The 19,216-nt window shown below is 38.0% G+C and overlaps 1 protein-coding gene across 1 annotated transcript; it reads left to right on the top strand.

Moving 5' to 3' along the window:
• The first annotated feature begins 17,187 nt into the window (after window positions 1-17,187).
• On the top strand, window positions 17,188-18,822 carry LOC149927123 (uncharacterized). Its single transcript, XM_090157804.1, has 2 exons — window positions 17,188-18,520; window positions 18,584-18,822. The coding sequence occupies exons 1-2, from the start codon at window positions 17,188-17,190 to the stop codon at window positions 18,820-18,822; spliced, it is 1,572 nt and encodes a 523-aa protein (XP_090013930.1).
• Window positions 18,823-19,216: the final 394 nt, after the last annotated feature.

The raw sequence follows: 19,216 nt of genomic DNA, 5'->3' as shown, positions 1-19,216 counted from the left end.
ACACTCTATCTGTACATACCCTTAGGATAATTATTGAATAATGTACAATCAGCTTCAAATTGTCTCTCACAAAGTTGGGGATATATTTAACTTATATTGCGATTTTGAGTATTTCGCCGTTATCGCCTTCCTCTGAAACCTAGAGTATAATATTTGTAGCTCGCGTTCCAACAACCAAATTAATTATATTTTAATTTAAGCACCTATAAAATGGATTACAAAATATCAGAAAAATTACAGTGAGAGACATTGCCTTTTTAATTTTAGGAATATTTTTCTTTTGGTGAGTTCGGGGTTCTTTCCTCCGGTATCGTAAAATTAATAATTTTACCGTTTTATGTATGGGTACATAATTTAGGCTAAATTAAGATTACTTTGTCAGGTGGATTGAGTGAAATTTAGAATTAAAATCGGGATTTGGATAGGTAATATTCTTATATGTGAAGTAAGTAATGAAAGTAGTACGTTAGATCACTTTGATTTAATAGAAATGATTAATCTAATGGATTTAATAAATCATTAGGTTAGCCTATATTTATTTACTTTCAAAGAAAATTGCTTAATGTAGCTAAATTAATAAATTATTCAGTTATCTTGAATTTTTATGAGAACAAAGTTAAATAAGAAGTAAGATAAATATAAATTAGTCCTAAAAAGAGGTCAGATTATTCAATTGGAGAAGCTCCAATTCTTGTTAGTAGGGCAACTATAAAAGTGCAAAACCAAAATTGGTTAACTTTGTAAAATTGAAGTCATTAAAAATTTCTTAACTTAATGGTTATGTCATTAAAATTAAAATTAAAGCTAGAACACACTCTAAATCGTTTATATTTGATCGTAAAATAGCGTAGGCAAATAGAAAGTATCATTCTGGTTGAATGTGTGGGGGTGTTATTACTGGGTTAGCTTGATTGAAGGTTTCTGGATCATTGAAGAAGTTTGGCTCAATAAGATTAATAAGAATAAAAAGTGATAGGGTGATTGTATACCGCAGAATATCCTTGATTGAAAAGTAAAGATGGAAGGGGATTTGGTCCAAATATATATTAAGCCCTTTTGGGTTATTAGAACCTTTTTAATGAAAAAATACAACGTAAATAAAAACTAAGGCAATTGAAATAGAAGGAAGTATAAAGTGAAGGGTAAAAACACGTGTGAGTGTTGCGGCAACAATAAAAGTTCACCTCCCCCCTCAAATTCAAATTACTAATTCTGAACCAGCATAGCTGAAAATAGATATGCACCCCAAAATTATAGTTGGTCCCAAGGTAGGACATAGCCAAAATAGCTGTCGCTATTAATAGGCGAAGAATAATTACCCCCAGAGATTCATGTTGTTACATTTTTATAGGAAGCGTAGTAAATCCCTCGTGGTATATGAATATAAATAAAGATGGAAAAAAATCTAGCACCATTTGCATGAGAAAACGAAAAAGTCATCCATAATTTTGTTAAATGTAGTTTCACTAGATCCTAGGTCAATTTAACAAAATTATGGGTGACTTTTAGGGTAGGGTCTTAATATTTAATAAAAAAAATTATATAGGCATGTAAATGGTACCCTTTAGGCTTCTTTTTTGACGCGTATATCGCCTGATAAAGAAGGTTTTATATCCCTGACGTTTTATTTTACCATGAAGGTATGAATTATTTCAAAGTTGAGTTTTTACAGAATGAAATTCATCCTAGCACGACAATGCAGCGCGAAGCTGTGGGAGCTCTTACTCCATCTAATGCTAAACACCCGTACTAGGAATTCGAAAGGTTTCAACTTAAAGCCGAATACGTCCCAGATTTCATTTATTTCCACATTTTCGAATTTTTGTTAAGAATTTTCACTATAAATTTTATAGTTTAAGAAGCAGAACAATAATTCATATAAACATCGTCATAGACCGTGCCAAAAATTAAATTAGTTAATTTCGACTCTGGGATGAAAAGAAGCGTGACTTAAGGGTGGGATGAAAGCATTGATTACCCTTAGTCACAATTTAAAACGGCTAGGACACTAGTTCAGGGTGACCAGGGAAAGGCTTGGAAAATTTTATAGGAAAAATAGGAATTTTAGAGGCGAATTATAGGAAAATATAGGAATAGAAATAAGCGAATTATAGGAAAATATAGGATAGAAATAAGCGAATTATGGGAAAATATAGGTAACTAAATTGGAAAATAATAAGGTAATTACTGCATTTCGGTATACTTTGACTCGAATCACCTAGAATATTGATAATTTTTTGTACATTGCTTTCTTGCATTATTTTATCACTTAGCAGATTTCAAGATTTTATTCGAAAGTGGCATTTTTTCACTACATGCTCTATGACACGTACTTAAAAAATTATCTCATTTTCAAAAGATCGTGAAATTATAGGAAAATATAGGAAAATAGGTGAAAATAAAGGAATTTATTAGGAAGGCATTAAAAATATAGGAAAATATAGGAAATATAGGAAGTCTGGTCACCCTGCTAGTTTATTATTAAGGCTCACAACTGCTTTGAAAACCACGGATTTAGAAAATGCAGTACGTACCAACGTGTGAAACCAGTAAAAGGCCTAATAGCGTCAGCACCGTTCCTGTCTTCATCGCACATAAATATAAATTGATTTCTATACTTTACCTCTGTTGTTACGCGTTCTCCTTATCTCTGAGTATTAAGATAATATTTCTTTGTACGTTAATACGATAGTTGGAAATTTTAGGTAGAATACGATACGGAATTCACCTTTTTTCAATCTAACTAGATCACCTTCTCATTTCAATTACAATAGACAGATAAAGAAAAAAGATTGATATTATTTCTATCAATAAGTGACACAACGTGGAGTAATTCGGACAATTGGATTTTCTAAGCTCACGCGTTCATGTTCGATACATCCTTTTTCTCACGCGTGTTAAGGAACACTATTTGACTGTGTCGTGTGATTAAGATCACAAATGTGACTGATTTTTAAGACTCTTTAAAGGTTTCAAGGTAGAGAAAATAAAATATTATCCAATTATTTCATCATGATCGTAAGTCTTCGCTTATATGTTATTATTGTTATAATCGATACCGTATACTGGTATGTAAATATAATTACTATAAACAAAAATGTTTGGTTACACCAAATAATTTCTTCGAATATCAAATAGTTTTCAAAGCTGATCGAACGACCGCGAATTTTTCTTAGTTGATGAGTTTCAAGGCCATCAAAAGCGATAGAGTTTACCAAATTTTTTTTCCTAAAAAATAAACTTCGATGTAGTAACGGATGGTGTGGCGCTTAAATCGCCAAAATAGGAAAGAGTAAGAGTGGAAGCTGGTAAATATACTTAATCAGTTTATCTTTTGGAATCTTCTAGAACAGGAAAGTAAAACTGAGAGTAAAACTTTAATACAAATTATTTGGTATTCGAAATTGTATTTGGTATTTGATCAGTTACGTTGTCCTGTTTTACATTACGAAATATTCGACATTTTAAATATGTTATTCGACGCGGCTAGAAAATCAATATTTGTACGATTCGTTCTTCAAATAAATGGTATTTTTACACCTATATATATCGGATAATTATGTAAGGTACAATTTAATAATGTTTAATAATAAATAAACATACAAGTAATTAGTAAGTATTTTTATTATAAATCTTGAAACTTCACATTTAATGTTGCACTAGTCTAAGGGCTAATAATTAATTTTTGATACAGCATTTACCCCGTAGGAGGTCTTCAAACAGAAGCAATCAGTAGCAAAGTCATGAAAAAATCAAGTGACTTTTGTTTGCTGCGAGAGGGGTTGACAGTACATTAAAGTCTACCATATGTTTGTTCTTTAATTATCTAGTGTACCTTCGGTATCTAAACTCTTACAATTTATGTCAACCGAACGCTAGCGCTCCTTTACGGTGTTGCAGGCCTAGAACTCGACAAAATTTACCTTTCGTCGTTATCGATAGTTGGAAAACCTTACGCGTGAGGAGAGTAACATATGGACATTTAATTTCTAGCATTTTGTAAAGCAAAATGAGGCATTTGTAACAAACGTCTGATACATGCATGGGGACTTAACGTAGCAAATGCCCTGTTTCATCAGCTATGAATACACTGATAATGGTGTGAAGATTGGCCGCTTTGAAAATATTTGTGGGCGCCCATGGACCAATATTTTATCCTTAGAATTATAATAATCACAGCAGAAATAAATAAAATTATTTATTTCGCAATCACCTTGTTCATGGTCTAATTTCGTTTTTAATTTTATATTTCTTTCTTTTAATCCAACAAGTCAAATAGTCGTGTATTGGCATAGTAATAAGCTTTATAATTTTCGGATATACTTTAACCATGTGACCAAATTCTTGTATAGAATCTCTGGCTTAAACTGATACCGCATCACTGAAATAAAAACGATATAAAAGTCTTTTAGTTTTAGTATTGTTTTACTGATTTTGATTTTTGAATGCAAGAATATATTAAGGTGAACAAATAATTTATCCTTGTAAGTTTCAACCCCGTTCTCCCGGCAAAAGGGAAGGAAGACATATGCTATGGTTGCGCCGCCACATATAATAATCAACTAGGCTAATACCCAAGGCACCACCCTAGGCCCAAGTCATCGAGCGACTTTTAATGCCTTAAGCAGGTGGCCGGGTTAGGAGGGTGGTGGCAAGCCACGCGAGCCAACAACTCCCTACACTAACTATTACCGTAAACCTCTACAAGTTTTTATGGAAAGTAGAAACCAAAGAACTCGGGGGAAAAATAATACCAGCTATATCAAAGCCCTGAAAAAAGCGGTTTGAATATTTATTCTAGAATAGCTAATTAGCCTTGAAAAAGGCTTTTTGAATAATTTAGCTAGAATAGCTAATTAGCCTTGAAAAAGGCTTTTTGAATAATTTAGCTAGAATAGCTAATTAGCCTTGAAAAAGGCTTTTTGAATAATTTAGCTAGAATAGCTAATTAGCCTTGAAAAGGGCTTTTTGAATAATTTAGCTAGAATAGCTAATTAGCCTTGAAAAAGGCTGTTTAAAAATTAGCTTAAAACAGCTAAATAGCCTTTAAAAAGGCTGTATTGGCAAAGTTAGTCTCGGAAGAGACTTAGAAAAAATTTGACTGGGAGAGAATCGAAATTTGAGAACTACCTGTTTGTTCAGGAGCAGAAAACGAAATGAAGAAACGCGCGTTATCTGGGACAAGTCCGACCACCGAAGCTCTAGGTCCTTTCTCTACGATCAGTGGTCACTGATATCACGTGATTTCGCAAAAGGGACAAGGAGTAAAAAAGAAAAAACCCTAATCCCCAGGACGCTCTCTATTCAAAGTAGTGACTGGTACGATGCTTTACGCTTCGACTTCAGCTCCGCGGGGATTTCCCTTCGTTTAAGCGTTGCAACGGTTTAAGTCGTATTAAAGAAATCCAGTTTCTCACTTTATGCCCCCTTTTGTAGAATTCCTAGAAACTAAGCATATGTTTATTGTGTTGGTTCGGAGCTAAGTTATCACTGAGGCGAACAGGTGGTTTTTTTTTGCTACTTTCCTTGCACGACGGACTTTCCCATCCCGGGCCAGTCTTTTGTCATATACTCTATATCAATGTTAACAGAGTACACTACCAAAAGCAGAAACCACAGAGTTCGCTGCCTTTGGTTGTGTACTCAAGTAATATGGATTTCGAGTATAGGTGGTTCAAAAGAGAACGTTTTGTTAGGTCCATTTAGGACTCTTGGAAATTGGAATTGAATGGGAGTTCTTTTTTTAGGAGGCTAGATGACCAATTTTTAAAAATAAATAAAATTTAAAAATCACATTTGGAGGCCCCAGAGGCCATTTTTTTAAACTTTTAGAGGCCCCTAAAATAGGCCTAAATTTTTGAACATAGGCACGTGCCTACTTGTGCCTACTGCTGGCGGGGGCACTGTAAAGGTCTAGATAAATTTCGGGGAGTCTAAGCCTAACATAAAATACGGAATTGACACCTAGCAGACACCGAGGAAGGCACGTGACCAAGAGTGCGAGCCAGGCTTGGAAATAAGCGGTGGTCACTGGGTCAAAGACCAGTTTATTAATTTCTTGGACCAGTTTTTTTATTCAAAAGCTAGGAGTTCACTGGTCCAGTGTCCAGTTTAGTAATTCAAAAGTATCTACCGTACTATTAACCAACTGGTCTACGTGACCACTTAAATAATTCATGAGTTGGGAGTCACTGTTTTTATTTTTATTTTTCACACGCGGCGCGTTCCAGTTATACGAGACCTAAGCTTAAAGTGCGAGATTTCTAAAGTTAAATAGAATGGAAGTCATGGCGCATGGGCGCGTGCGTGAAAATTCGCAGGTGAAATCGCTTGCGAACCGTATGTGTGTTTGGGCCTTTAACTTCCATTCTATTTAAGTCACGCGACGCGACGCGATTTGCTAGCGAAATTTCGCGCGCGAAGGCTATGTGTGCATCCACCTTTAGGATCATAGATAAAAGCGCGCGCTGCTGAAGACGCGAAAGATGTTTTTATTTTTATTTTTCACACGCGGCGCGTTCCAGTTATACGAGACCTAAGCTTAAAGTGCGAGATTTCTAAAGTTAGGATCATAGATATAGGAAACGTATATAAAATAATAAAGGTCTAGATAAAATATTTCAAAGGGAGTGAATACGCGTAATTTCTGCAGGCTATCCTTATAAGGCGCTCGATCTATCGGTAAGAAAGCTCGTGCTATCGTTGCGAGAGCCATTGTCTCCTGCTTAAAAATTATACTAAAAGTCACCAACAGATGGTGTCTAAAGACTACGGCCTGCGGAAAGGTCAAGCACTTAGTACTAAAATCATTGAATTGGGAATAATACTGCTAGAATTACAATTACGATTTCGGTTGCCATGGTTACGCGGGACCTATTCTGAGAAGACTGTAGGAAATTCATCTTTATAATTAGGCGGTAGCGCCATCTATATTTTGTAAAGTTATATGATTCGCGCAAAAATTCAATTGCAATATAGTTGCCACCACTAGAGACAGATGCCGCCACGGTTGAACGATATAGTTGAAAAAGTCTCCATATTGAACGAAATTGGTCCCGCGCCAGCCAGATTTAGTTGTACCTCTATTTATTCCCAACTCAATGACTAAAATGCTAAGAGAGCTCGTGCTCTTGGTCACGTGCCTTCCTCGGTGTCTGCTAGGTGTCAATTCCGTATTTTATGTTAGGCTTAGACGCCCCGAAATTTATCTAGACCTTTATATACATTTCTTATATCTATGGTTAGGATAGTTCGCAATTCGATCCCTAAGGTGCTGCTGGCGCTGGCGATACACCTTATGATGGCGGCGAAAATTCAAACCCAAATACTTGGAGCTATTTGGCGTTTCAACTTTTTAGGCCAAAAACTATTTTTTTCTAGACAAAATAAGGAACGTGTAAATATATTGAACGTGTTTTTGATCTTTTGATACGCAAATAAGGCGATATTTGGAAAAGTTTGGCCGTTCCCCTTTAACTTGTAGATATCTAACTTCCAATTATTTTCATCCTTAAACCATTATATCCGTTGTTTACTTAGGAATGCGAAGAACCGTAGAGGCATAGCCGTCTGTAATACAGGCGCGTGTGATTTTTCAAACGTTTTAATTCATAAAGCTAAGGCTTATTTGTTTACTTTCTATGATAACGTTACGCGTGTAATGCAATTGCAATTAAATAATTGTCTGCTTTTATTTAGTTACACCATGGTTAATTATTGTTTCATCAAAAATTGCTTGTCGACTAAAAAGCAAACGGACGCTGCTTTAACTAAAGTTAGTTTCACAAATTTCCTCAAAATGAAAAACTTCGACGGAAATGGGAACCGACAACTTTAGAGGAGATTCCTAATGACAATGAAAATAAACCACTTACCTTGAACTTAGACGAACCTCAGCGTATTTGTAGTAAGCATTTCCTAGTAAAAATTTTGTACAAACATGCGCTGTGATATATTGTGATAATACTCACTCTATTCACTTGTTTAATATTTTTAAAATCAAATATATTAACTGATGAAATATTTTGTGATATTTTTACAATAAAAAATGTTTTAAATGATAAAGTACTTGGTTATATTTTCATAATTACAATGATATTTTAAGGCTTAGGGTGAAACAAAATGTTAACTTTGAAAATTGACGGCTTTTAAAATTCATTTTGCGCGTGAAAATACTTCTACATGTTATGGTCAAAAAAGCACGCAAAGAAGGCTGTCTTCCCAAGACATGTACCGGTAGTGTCGCGCGCTAAAACGTCATTTCAAAATCCGTCAATTCCCGCTTCTTATAATGTTCCCCATATTACCGAACTGAGTTTAATCTGTGCAGTATTCCTCTCTTAGTATGTAATCCGAATTAGAACAAGATAAAGAAAACCGATACGGAAGCGCCTTTCGAAATATTGATTATAGGACTTTTAGTTTGTTCGACTAGATATCGATAGCCCGGATAGCTAGGCGACATTTGGGTGCTGAATATATTTGGACGCCGGAGACATTTGGACTCAGAGGACATTTGAACGCCGGGGTTATTTGTAGGCCAAGGGCATTTGGATGCCGGAGATATTTGGACGGTGGAGATATTTGGACTCCGAGGACATTTGAACGCCGGGGTTATTTGTAGGCCAAGGGCATTTGGATGCCGGAGATATTTGGACGGTGGAGATATTTGGACGCCGAGGACATTTGAACGCCGGGGTTATTTGTAGGCCAAGGGCATTTGGATGCCGGAGATATTTGGACGGTGGAGACATTTGGACTCCGAGGACATTTGAACGCCGGGGTTATTTGTAGGCCAAGGGCATTTGGATGCCGGAGATATTTGGACGGTGGAGATATTTGGACGCCGAGGACATTTGAACGCCGGGGTTATTTGTAGGCCAAGGGCATTTGGATGCCGGAGATATTTGGACGGTGGAGACATTTGGACTCCGAGGACATTTGAACGCCGGGGTTATTTGTAGGCCAAGGGAATTTGGAGGCCGGAGATATTTGGACGGTGGAGATATTTGGACGCCGAGGACATTTGAACGCCGGGGTTATTTGTAGGCCAAGGGCATTTGGATGCCGGAGATATTTGGACGGTGGAGATATTTGGACGCCGAGGACATTTGAACGCCGGGGTTATTTGTAGGCCAAGGGCATTTGGATGCCGGAGATATTTGGACGGTGGAGACATTTGGACTCCGTGGACATTTGAACGCCGGGGTTATTTGTAGGCCAAGGGCATTTGGATGCCGGAGATATTTGGACGGTGGAGATATTTGAACTCCGAGGACATTTGAACGCCGGGGTTATTTGTAGGCCAAGGGCATTTGGATGCCGGAGATATATGGACGGTGGAGATATTTGAACTCCGAGGACATTTGAACGCCGGGGTTATTTGTAGGCCAAGGGCATTTGGATGCCGGAGATATATGGACGGTGGAGACATTTGGACTCCGAGGACATTTGAACGCCGGGGTTATTTGTAGGCCAAGGGCATTTGGATGCCGGAGATATTTGGACGGTGGAGATATTTGGACTCCGAGGACATTTGAACGCCGGGGTTATTTGTAGGCCAAGGGCATTTGGATGCCGGAGATATTTGGACGGTGGAGATATTTGGACGCCGGCGATATATGATCGCCGGAGATATTTGGACGCCGGAGACAGGGCCGGCGGATCATGTTAATCTCGGGTGGGTATTCAGAAGAAGGGGGGGGGGCGGATTTATTGGGTTATCCTACATAAAAAGATAGGCCTATATAAAACTAATTAAGAGAAATTGATAGAGGTAAAAACTACAAAAATTTAGTATTATTCAAATTTATTATTACATAGTATTAATTTCGCAATGCAAAAACTGTACTGCGCTTTGCATTTTCGGAAATGAACTGATTCAACAATTTTTCCAAATATTTTGACGCGTGATTTCATGTAGCTATTAAAATTCATATGGCTACGTGTAACGATGTTTGAAGGATCTCAGTACTAATATTTAAACTCAATTATATAGAAAGGTAGGGACAACGTTATAAAACGTAGTACTGACAACTGTGGGTACTTTTACTACCCCAATTTGTGGTAGAAGACTTCGTTCCTTAAAATTAGGCACCGATTATTTAAATTACAATTATTTAAAAAATAAATGGAGACTTTATGGCTTTGGTGTCAAATAAGCAGTTTAGGGAGAATCAGTTATTTATTTTTTGAACACTTACATTAGAGCCCACTACTAACCAAATAATCAACTCAATATCATATATGTAATATACATTTAGTATCGTTTACCTGCTAAAATTTATAGTGTATGCATATGCACTTATAATTCCTACTTCTTCCTGGCCGGAGATATTTGATCGCCGGAGATATTTGGATGCCGGAGATATTTGATCGCCGGAGACATTCGGACGCTCGAGATATTCGGACGCTGGATACATTTGGACAACGAGGACATTCGGACGACGAGGACAGTTGGACGACGGAATCATTTGGACGTGTAGTACGTCTGGAATACTTGAAATACATCTGGAATACGAGAGTAAAGCCCAGTTCACATGATACAATTATTTGGGCCACTTAACTGTATCTGTATCCAACTAATTGTAAGCAAGAAAATTGTATAGTGTGAAGAGACAAATTGTAACAATTGTTCCCACTTTTCCTGTTCACACTATACAATTTTCTATACAATTAGTTGGATACAATTAAGTGGCCCAATTAATTGTATAGTGTGAACTGGGCGAGGGGCAGTTCACTCCCATGATTAAATCTGCGCTCTTGGCCGATTAAATCCGATTAAATCATGATTAAAATGATTAAATGCATTAAATCACGATTAAATCACGATTAAATCTAGATTGTTATTAAGTTGATTAAATCGCGATTAATACGATTAAATCGCGATTAATACGATTAAATCGCGATTAATACGATTAAATCGCGATTAATACGATTAAATCGCGATTAATACGATTAAATCGCGATTAATACGATTAAATCGCGATTAAGCCGATTAAATCGTGATTAAGCCGATTAAATCGCGATTAAGCCGATTAAATCGTGATTAAAAAGATTAAATCTCGATTAAGCCGATTAAATCGTGATTAAAAAGATTAAATCTCGATTAAGCTGATTAAATTACGTTTTGATAATAAAAGTACTCGGAAAAATTAATATCATTTCTTATAAAAAAATCATAGTTTCGTCTAAAATAAAATATAGTTTATTACATTTCTACTTTACGCGTCCCTCTGAGTTTTAGACGGCTCGGTTTTAGAACTTTACGTTCGCTCGCTCGCGTCAACGGAATGATCAGTTAGAAAATTCCAGAAAAAAAGCGGCATTCCGATTTTAAACCTTGAGGAGCTTAGTTCCTCATCCATCGATACATTATTATATTGTTTGGGTAAGTTTATATTGTACTTAAATTTATATTCGTTAATTTATAATGAAGCCTTTTATGCGAGACTTTATGACGATTTTTATAATTAACACCTGTTTTTATAATTGTTTAACCGCAATATTTCAATTTTCTCGCGGAATTGGGGCATATTATTTTTAGATTTAAATACTCCAAATTATATACGTCAGTAAAGTTAATTGGTTTAATTTTATCGATGTAAGATTAGATGGCGATACAAAAAAATTATTAAAACCTGATCATGATTAACTAGATGTAATCATGATTAAGTCTATTAAATCGTGATTAAAAATATTAGATCATGATTAAGTCTATTAAATCGTGATTAAAAATATTAGATCATGATTAAGTCTATTAAATCGTGATTAAAAAGATTAGATCATGATTTGGTTGATTAAATCATGATTAAAAAATTAGATCATGATTAAGCTGATTAAATCTGGATTAAATCACGATTAAAAAGTTTAATCATGATTAAATCATGATTAAAAAGTTTAATCATGATTAAATCATGATTAAAAAGTTTAATCTTGAGTAAATCGGATTAAAAATTTAATCGTGATTAACTCGATTTAATACATTTAATCGGATTTAATCCGATTAAATCTGCGCTCCAAAAAGGAGTGAACTGCCCCTCGGAACTGGGCTTTAGTCTGGAATACGGTGAGTACGTCATTAATACGTGTAGTACGTATTCCAGCTGATTATTATTACAATTCTTAAGTTACTTTATTTTACCTAAGCTAGTTGACTGGTTAAGAGATGACACAGCTCACTTCTTATAATATAACTAGATGAGAAGCCCACCCTACGGGCGGACCCTCAGCTAGTTGTGCGTTTCGATGCACTCCACCCCAGTAAGGCCCCCTGTCCCTTTTCTTCATGCCAGAATTACCGCGGTACCCTCCCCCCCGCAAAATAACTCGTCTTTCTCTCTCGTCCCAAAGCCCCCCAGTGATGCACCCCTCCCCCCTTTTTCCCATGCGAGAATTTCCGTGATACCCTTTTCCCCATAGTCAAACCACCCCAGTAAGGCACTCCTCACCCTTTTCCCCATGCCAGAATTACTGGGCTACACTTAAAACTTGCCTTCCTCTCGTCCCAACCAACCCCCCAGTAAGGCACCCCTCCCCCTTTTCCCATGCGATAATTACCGTGGTACCCCTTTCCCCACAAAAATTACTCAAAAACTAGTCTTTCTCTCACGTCCCAAACCCTCCAGTAAAGCACCCCCCCCCCCTTTTTCCCATGCGAGAATTACCGGGGTACTCTTTCCCCCCCCCCCCCGCGAAAATAACTAAAAAACTCGCCTTTCTCTCTCGTCCCAACCCCCCCTGTACCCCTGTATCCAATGGCAGATTTTCTCCCCCCTCATGATGAACAGGAAACTACGCTCGTCCTTGAGCGCCGACTTCCCTCTGTCCCGCGGGCCGCTCTGTCCATAGTCGAACCACCTCAGTAACGAAGCGAAAGGCAGTCTCGGTTTCCCTCTGTTCCGTGGGCCGCTTTTTCTTCGCCGCCCCGCCTTCGCCTTCCTTACTGACTAACCAAAAGCTTGAACGACGACAACGAAGTGATTTTTATAATATAGATATTATAATGTACAGGAATCCATACCTCTAGTTGGAATGCTTATCCTGGCGTATCGCGTATGGTAAGATCACTCAGAAGGCTTTGGCCCCGCCTACGATAAAAAAATAACCTTTGCGCGCGCTCCCCTCTCACATTGTTGTTTGTTAAGGCCGCGTTCAGTAACAGCAAACGGTTGGACCGTTGAATGCGCATTCGGTACCGTACGACTTTTTTCACTTCCGGGATTGACGTCACGTTTGCAAACGGAGAGTCAACGAAATAAGCGGCTGGAAGAGCCGGTTATTTTGTATTTAAACGCAATCGTGACGTCACAGCACGCGGGAAGGCTAATTGCAGACGACACAACAGACGACATTTTATGAAATTTACAACAATGGTTTCTTGCTTTTTGAAGTCGAGTCGCACTGATTTCAAGTGAAACAAGGCTTAGCGTTAGCCGTTGGTATTTTGGTATTTAGTTCTTTTGTGGTTTTTCTTTCTTTCTCTTTTCTCTTGTTCTTTCGCTTTTCTATCCTCTCCTTTTCCTTCTCGCTTTTTCTTTTCTTATATGGCGCTCGAAGAGGTCCTTGGACATAACCCTAAAAAAAAAAAGAAAACTGATGCAGAAGACTCCCACATACAAGACATTATTGTGGCCGATGCTACCTCACAAATAACCCCTGCAATAAAACAGACATCTACAAATGCACAACAATGTTACAAATTTATTTTTTCGCCTGCTTCCTCAAATGATGCCCAAAGCCCCAACAAGCAACTTTGGTGAACTTGGACAGAAATCTATTTGCATGACTATCAAACGTATGGGTATACAAATTAACGAACTTAATATATTACGCAGTGGAGACATCTTTCTCGGTGTTTTGTCCTCTGAAGATGCACAGAAAGTTTGCACTATCAAAAGTCTTTGTGACATTCCTATCTGTAGAAAAGATATTGATAACTCGGTTGTTAACAGACTCAGAGGTGTCATTCATAACGTGGATCCGCAACTCAGTAATGAGGATATCATAGCAGATCTTTTGGAAATGAATATTCAAGTCACCGGTTGTAGAAGATTGGGAGCCACTAGTAAGTCTGTCCTTATCCAATTCCAGGATGATCCTCCCACGCATGTGAAAATATATTTCCAGCAGTTCAAGGTTTTCCCTTTCGAACGTCGCCCTATTCAATGTAGAAATTGTTACCGATGGGGACACACCCAAAACCAATGCCGTAGTTCTACGCCCATTTGTTTCAAATGTGGACAGCAACATCCCCTCATTGAAGATTGTACTGCCTCGATTAAATGTGTCAACTGCAAGCAGAATCACCCTGCAGACTCCCGAATATGTTCCATTAAAAAACAAGAATCATCCATTCTTAAAATACAAGACATATTTTCTTTAACAAAATCAGCTGCAAGAGAGAAATTTCACCAAGATCGTCAAAAAGCTCACGCTTCGCATCAAATCAATTACAATGATAATGATTTCCCACCAATGTCTCCTAATGCCATTACACGATCATCAACTATTGCGCCCCCAACAAGCTCATGGCCTAAAAAGAGCGACCAGAGGATGAATTCTTCCATATCCTCAGGCCAACTTGATATACCAAAACTGATGGCAAAGCTGTTACCAATCACTTTGGATGTTCTTTAAATGGCGCTTCCACAGAAGAAAAGTACTCTTCCAAAATTGTTTGTAGAAACTGCCTAGCAACATTTTCAGTCTTTATTTTCGTCAGATGAATTACACAGCTTTCTCGGCCCTTTAAATTTTGCTGTAACTACTACAAATAATGATGACGAACCCTATTCCACCCCCTTGTATTCTACAATGGAACATCCGTAGCCTTCCCATTCATATTTCTTCGCTTTTTGATCTGATTACCCGCCACTCTCCAATAGCCCTCGCACTACAAGAAACCTGGCTTACTCCACTACACAGAAGTAACTTCCATTTCAATACATACGATATTTTTCGAAAAGATCGCCCTCACAGAAAGGGAGGTGGGGTGGTCTTGATGGTTAATAAAAACTTATCGGTAATCTCAGTCTCTTTACCCCATATTAAACACTTGGAATTAATAGGGGTACAATTTCCTTGGAAGAATCAAGCTTTAACGGTGATCTCCGTGTATGATCCAACAGGATGCGCAACGATTCAAGAATTACAGTCACTGTCTGGCAACCTCCCTCCCCCATTTTTATTACTAGGCGATTTTAATGGTAAACACACTCAATGGGGTAATCCTCATAACAATACTCATGGGAACATTATATCTCATTGGCTACTTGACAACCCAGATCTGGTACTTTTGAATGACAACTCGTTAACAAGACTGCCACCCAATGGTAATTCTTCAGCAATAAATCTCTCTATCGCTAGTGCAAATATTTCCTCAACCCTTTCTTGGCAAGTACTCTTTTCTGGCACAAGCGATCATTTGCCTATTAAAATTACGCTTCCACCATTTAAAAATCATATTAACCCAGCTGCTCCCAGACGCCTTTGCCCTTTGGAATTATAAACTGGCAAATTGGGCACAATTCACTCAAAAGGCACATACTGCTGCTACGGAACACCCTGAAAACCTTTTAAATTGGGAATCAATTCAAGCTACTTTATCAGAAATCGCCTCTTCAACAATTCCATTTTTCGGACAGAATAAAAACAGATCTCAACAAAAGTTGAATGCGCCACCATGGTGAAACAAACAGCTGGAATGGAAACAACAACAGGTCAACAAGCTACGCCGACCAAATATCAATCGACCTTCATTACATTCAGAGATTGCATATCAGAGGGCACGAGTGCAGTTACGCCGCCGTGTAGTGCAAATAAAAAGAACATCTCGGCAAGAATATTGTACCCAAATAAGCTCCTCTACCAAACAGAGCTTGATCTGGAAGAAGATACAATGGTTCACAAAGGGGTGTCGAAGCGTGTCTAAAATTCCATCACTTCAATCTGGAAATTCCTTTACAAAAATAGCCAAAGAAGCATCGGAAATCTTCGTTGAACATTACTCTAATCTCTATTATGATGCACAGCTACACGCGGCGAGCCTCTTCTCTGAAGAGGATGCTTCTCAATTGAATAACTCCAATTTTAGGGACTATAATCAGCCTTTTATCTGGAACGAACTTATCTCTGCATGGAAGTCTCTGAAACCAACTGCCCCCGGGAAAGATGACATTTCCAACGTGATGTTAAAGCATCTACCATCTTCAGTTTTTCAATAACTGTTGGACAACAGATTCACACCCCACATCATGGAATGACGCTATTATTCTTTTTTTTTGAAGCCTGGAAAGAACCCTCTTACTCCGGAATCTTATCGCCCAATCGTTCTTCAATATTCTATCAAAAAACTATTTGACAAAATGGTAGGGACTCGCTGTCGCTTCTCTTTTGAACAACATGGACATTTATCACCGTGGCAATCTGGATTCCGGAAATATAGATCGGCCCTGGAACACCCTATCCGTCTCTATCATCAGGCTTGCTCTGCCTACAATGATCAGAGTACAATTGGGGTTATCTTTCTAAACCTCAAAGATGCTTTTGGGAGTATTGATTCTTATAAACTACTGAAACGCCTAAAAGAAAAGGGCTATAATGGACATTTATTAAATTGTATACAAAACATGTTAATAGATAGGAAAGTGAACGTTTTAGTTCAACAATGTTTTTCAGATAGCAAATGTTTCAATAAGGGCTTACCTCAAGGAAATCCCCTTAGTCCCCTGCTGTTTAATTTCGCTATAGACGACTTGGGTGCCGACTTTCCTTCCTTTATGGAAAAAGAACTTCATGCAGACGATATAGCATTATCGGCTATAGCACCCTCGATGAATCAACTTCAACATAGGCTTCAATCTGTTCTTAACCTTGTAGCTCGTTACGTGGAAGAGTGTGCACTTCAATTACAATATGATAAATGCAAGTACATGATATTCTCTCGGAAAAAACGACACCCTGCAGACTTCTCGTTGCATGTTGATGGTACTTTACTGGAAGAAGTGGCGCATTACAAATATCTGGGAGTGATATTAGATAACAAATTGTCCTGGAGTACACATATCGATTACCTTGCTACTGTAACTAAACAGCGTCTTAATCTTTTAAAGGCAATATCTGGGAAAAAAATGGGGTGCAAATAAAAAAGCTATGAAGATGATATATACATAGTATATTCGTTCGAAAATGGATTATGGATCCCTATTGTTCTCCAGTGCTGCTAGAACGCATATAAAGAAATTACAACTTATACAAAATGCGGCAATTCGCTTGATACTTGGAGTTCCAAAGTCGAGCCCGGTCAGCACTCTTCATAGCGTCTGTGGTTTACTACCTCTTGTTGACCGCTTTCAGCAAAAAGAAGCGTTATATCTTGCCAACAAAGGGTCATTTCAGCTTTCTCCCATTAACTTCTCATCTTTACCAGAATTATGCCGCCAGCCTCTTCAAAATCGTCTAACCCATATATCTTTCTCCCCACAACTCCATCGTTGGGAAATTCCATCACAAAACCTTATTAGTGATTTACAGTCATCCATCCCTCACCCACCATGGTGTGAACAGCCTACAAATATTGAAGTAACAAATAAATGGCTAAAAACAACCAAAGAAGAAACATCGACAAAGGAACTATATCAACTATTTCACCTCCAATTGACCTCTCTTATGCAGTTTCCAAACACGGTTGTTGCGTATACGGATGCTTCAGTGGATCCTACAAACGCCGTATCAGAAATAGGTTTATACTACCCTGCCTTCGACATTCAATACTCTATTGCAACTAATGGAGGACATGAAATCTCCCAACTAGAACTTTTTGCAATTCTACAAGCTCTCTTGAAAATCCCTACTTCGGCTTACATCCAACACCTCATTATTTGTACGGACTCTCGTAGCGCTTTGGACATTATACTGTCTCCAACAACAGAGGACCCAATAGTATCCGCCATTCAAAGACAGGCCACGCAATTTACCTCGCTCCACCTACTCTGGTGCCCTGGACATTGTGGCATAGAGGGAAATGATAAAGCCGACCACTTAGCCAAAAATGCTACAACCTCAGATGCGCCCAATTTATGGCTACCATATTCAAGAGGAACTGTAAAAAGATTATATGCTAACGCTTTTAAAGCGGCTTATAGCTCAACATGGAAATGGTCTCCCGATGGACTAACACAGCCTTATCGAAACCACTTTTTCTATGACCCACTTGAACTGTCTCTCCCGGATCGTTCTTCAAGTACTCTTCTATATCTAGCTTTATGTCGTCGCTTTCCCACAAACAGAACACGTCATCGCTTCTCTTCTACGACTCATTCCGCGAGCTGCCCTTCCTGTAATATTGAAGAGAACTTCGAACACATATTAATTTACTGTCCATTATACACCCCACACCATCTCAAGATCCGCACAGCCCTAAAAACTGGCGCTTTATACTCTATAGAGGCCATCTGGGAAAACGTCTTCAATAATAACCTATTATTACTTAAACCTCTTGTAGCTTTCTTGAAACATTATTGTAAAACAAGGAGTCGTTATCCTTTCAATCATTAATTGTGCACCTTCTCATACTCCCGAACAGCCATCATGCAATGCAAACTACTATCACCCAACGCCATCATACCTCGCAGACATTCTCCGTTTGCAGCCGGCTTTGATGTCTACAGCCCTCGTGAAGTGATTATCCTACCAAAATCTAATGCCATTGCCCAATTGATAATAGTACAGCTTCCTGAACAATACGAACTATCTGCTTCAACAGATCTAGATCTTAGTCTTACCAGTCGTGGTGCAATGGGCTTTGGCTCATCTGGCCTTTAATAATGTATAATTGTAATATTTCTTTATGTATCTCTATATTTGTGTATATAGAACAAATTATATTTATTTTTGTATATAAGATACAGAGCTATATGTAAATTTTGTTACGTAAAACACCCAAGTCTTGGGCAAAAAAAAAACTTTATCATATTTCTGTAAGATTTTAATATGCGGGTGAGCGGACTCTCGACTGTCCCACACACCCTTTCCTTGCTAATAATAATAAAAAAAACAATCGTAAAAAAGCGTTCAACAGAAGCGTCTGTTGACGTTGCGTCACGATTGCAAACGGAGATCAACGGTTAATTTACCATTTCCCCTCCGTTGAGCGTCACTGAACGCGGCCTAAGTTACCATAGTGACGTCAAAAAACCGTCATCCACTTCGAGACGAA

Source organism: Leiobunum rupestre, chromosome 9 (genome assembly GCF_980474605.1).
Source record: "Leiobunum rupestre chromosome 9, qqLeiRupe1.1.hap1, whole genome shotgun sequence".
In the NCBI taxonomy this organism is placed as follows: Eukaryota; Metazoa; Arthropoda; class Arachnida; order Opiliones; family Sclerosomatidae; genus Leiobunum; species Leiobunum rupestre.
The sequence above is the reverse complement of the archived record's forward strand: the minus strand, read 5'-3'. Positions and strand labels throughout refer to the sequence as shown.

Coding starts and splice junctions, on each gene's coding strand:
- LOC149927123 (XM_090157804.1), top strand. CDS start 17,188: ATGGATTATGGATCCCTATTGTTCTCCAGTGCTGCTAGAACGCATATA. Junction 18,521..18,583: donor AGCTTTCTTGAAACATTATT/GTAAAACAAGGA, acceptor ACTCCCGAACAG/CCATCATGCAATGCAAACTA.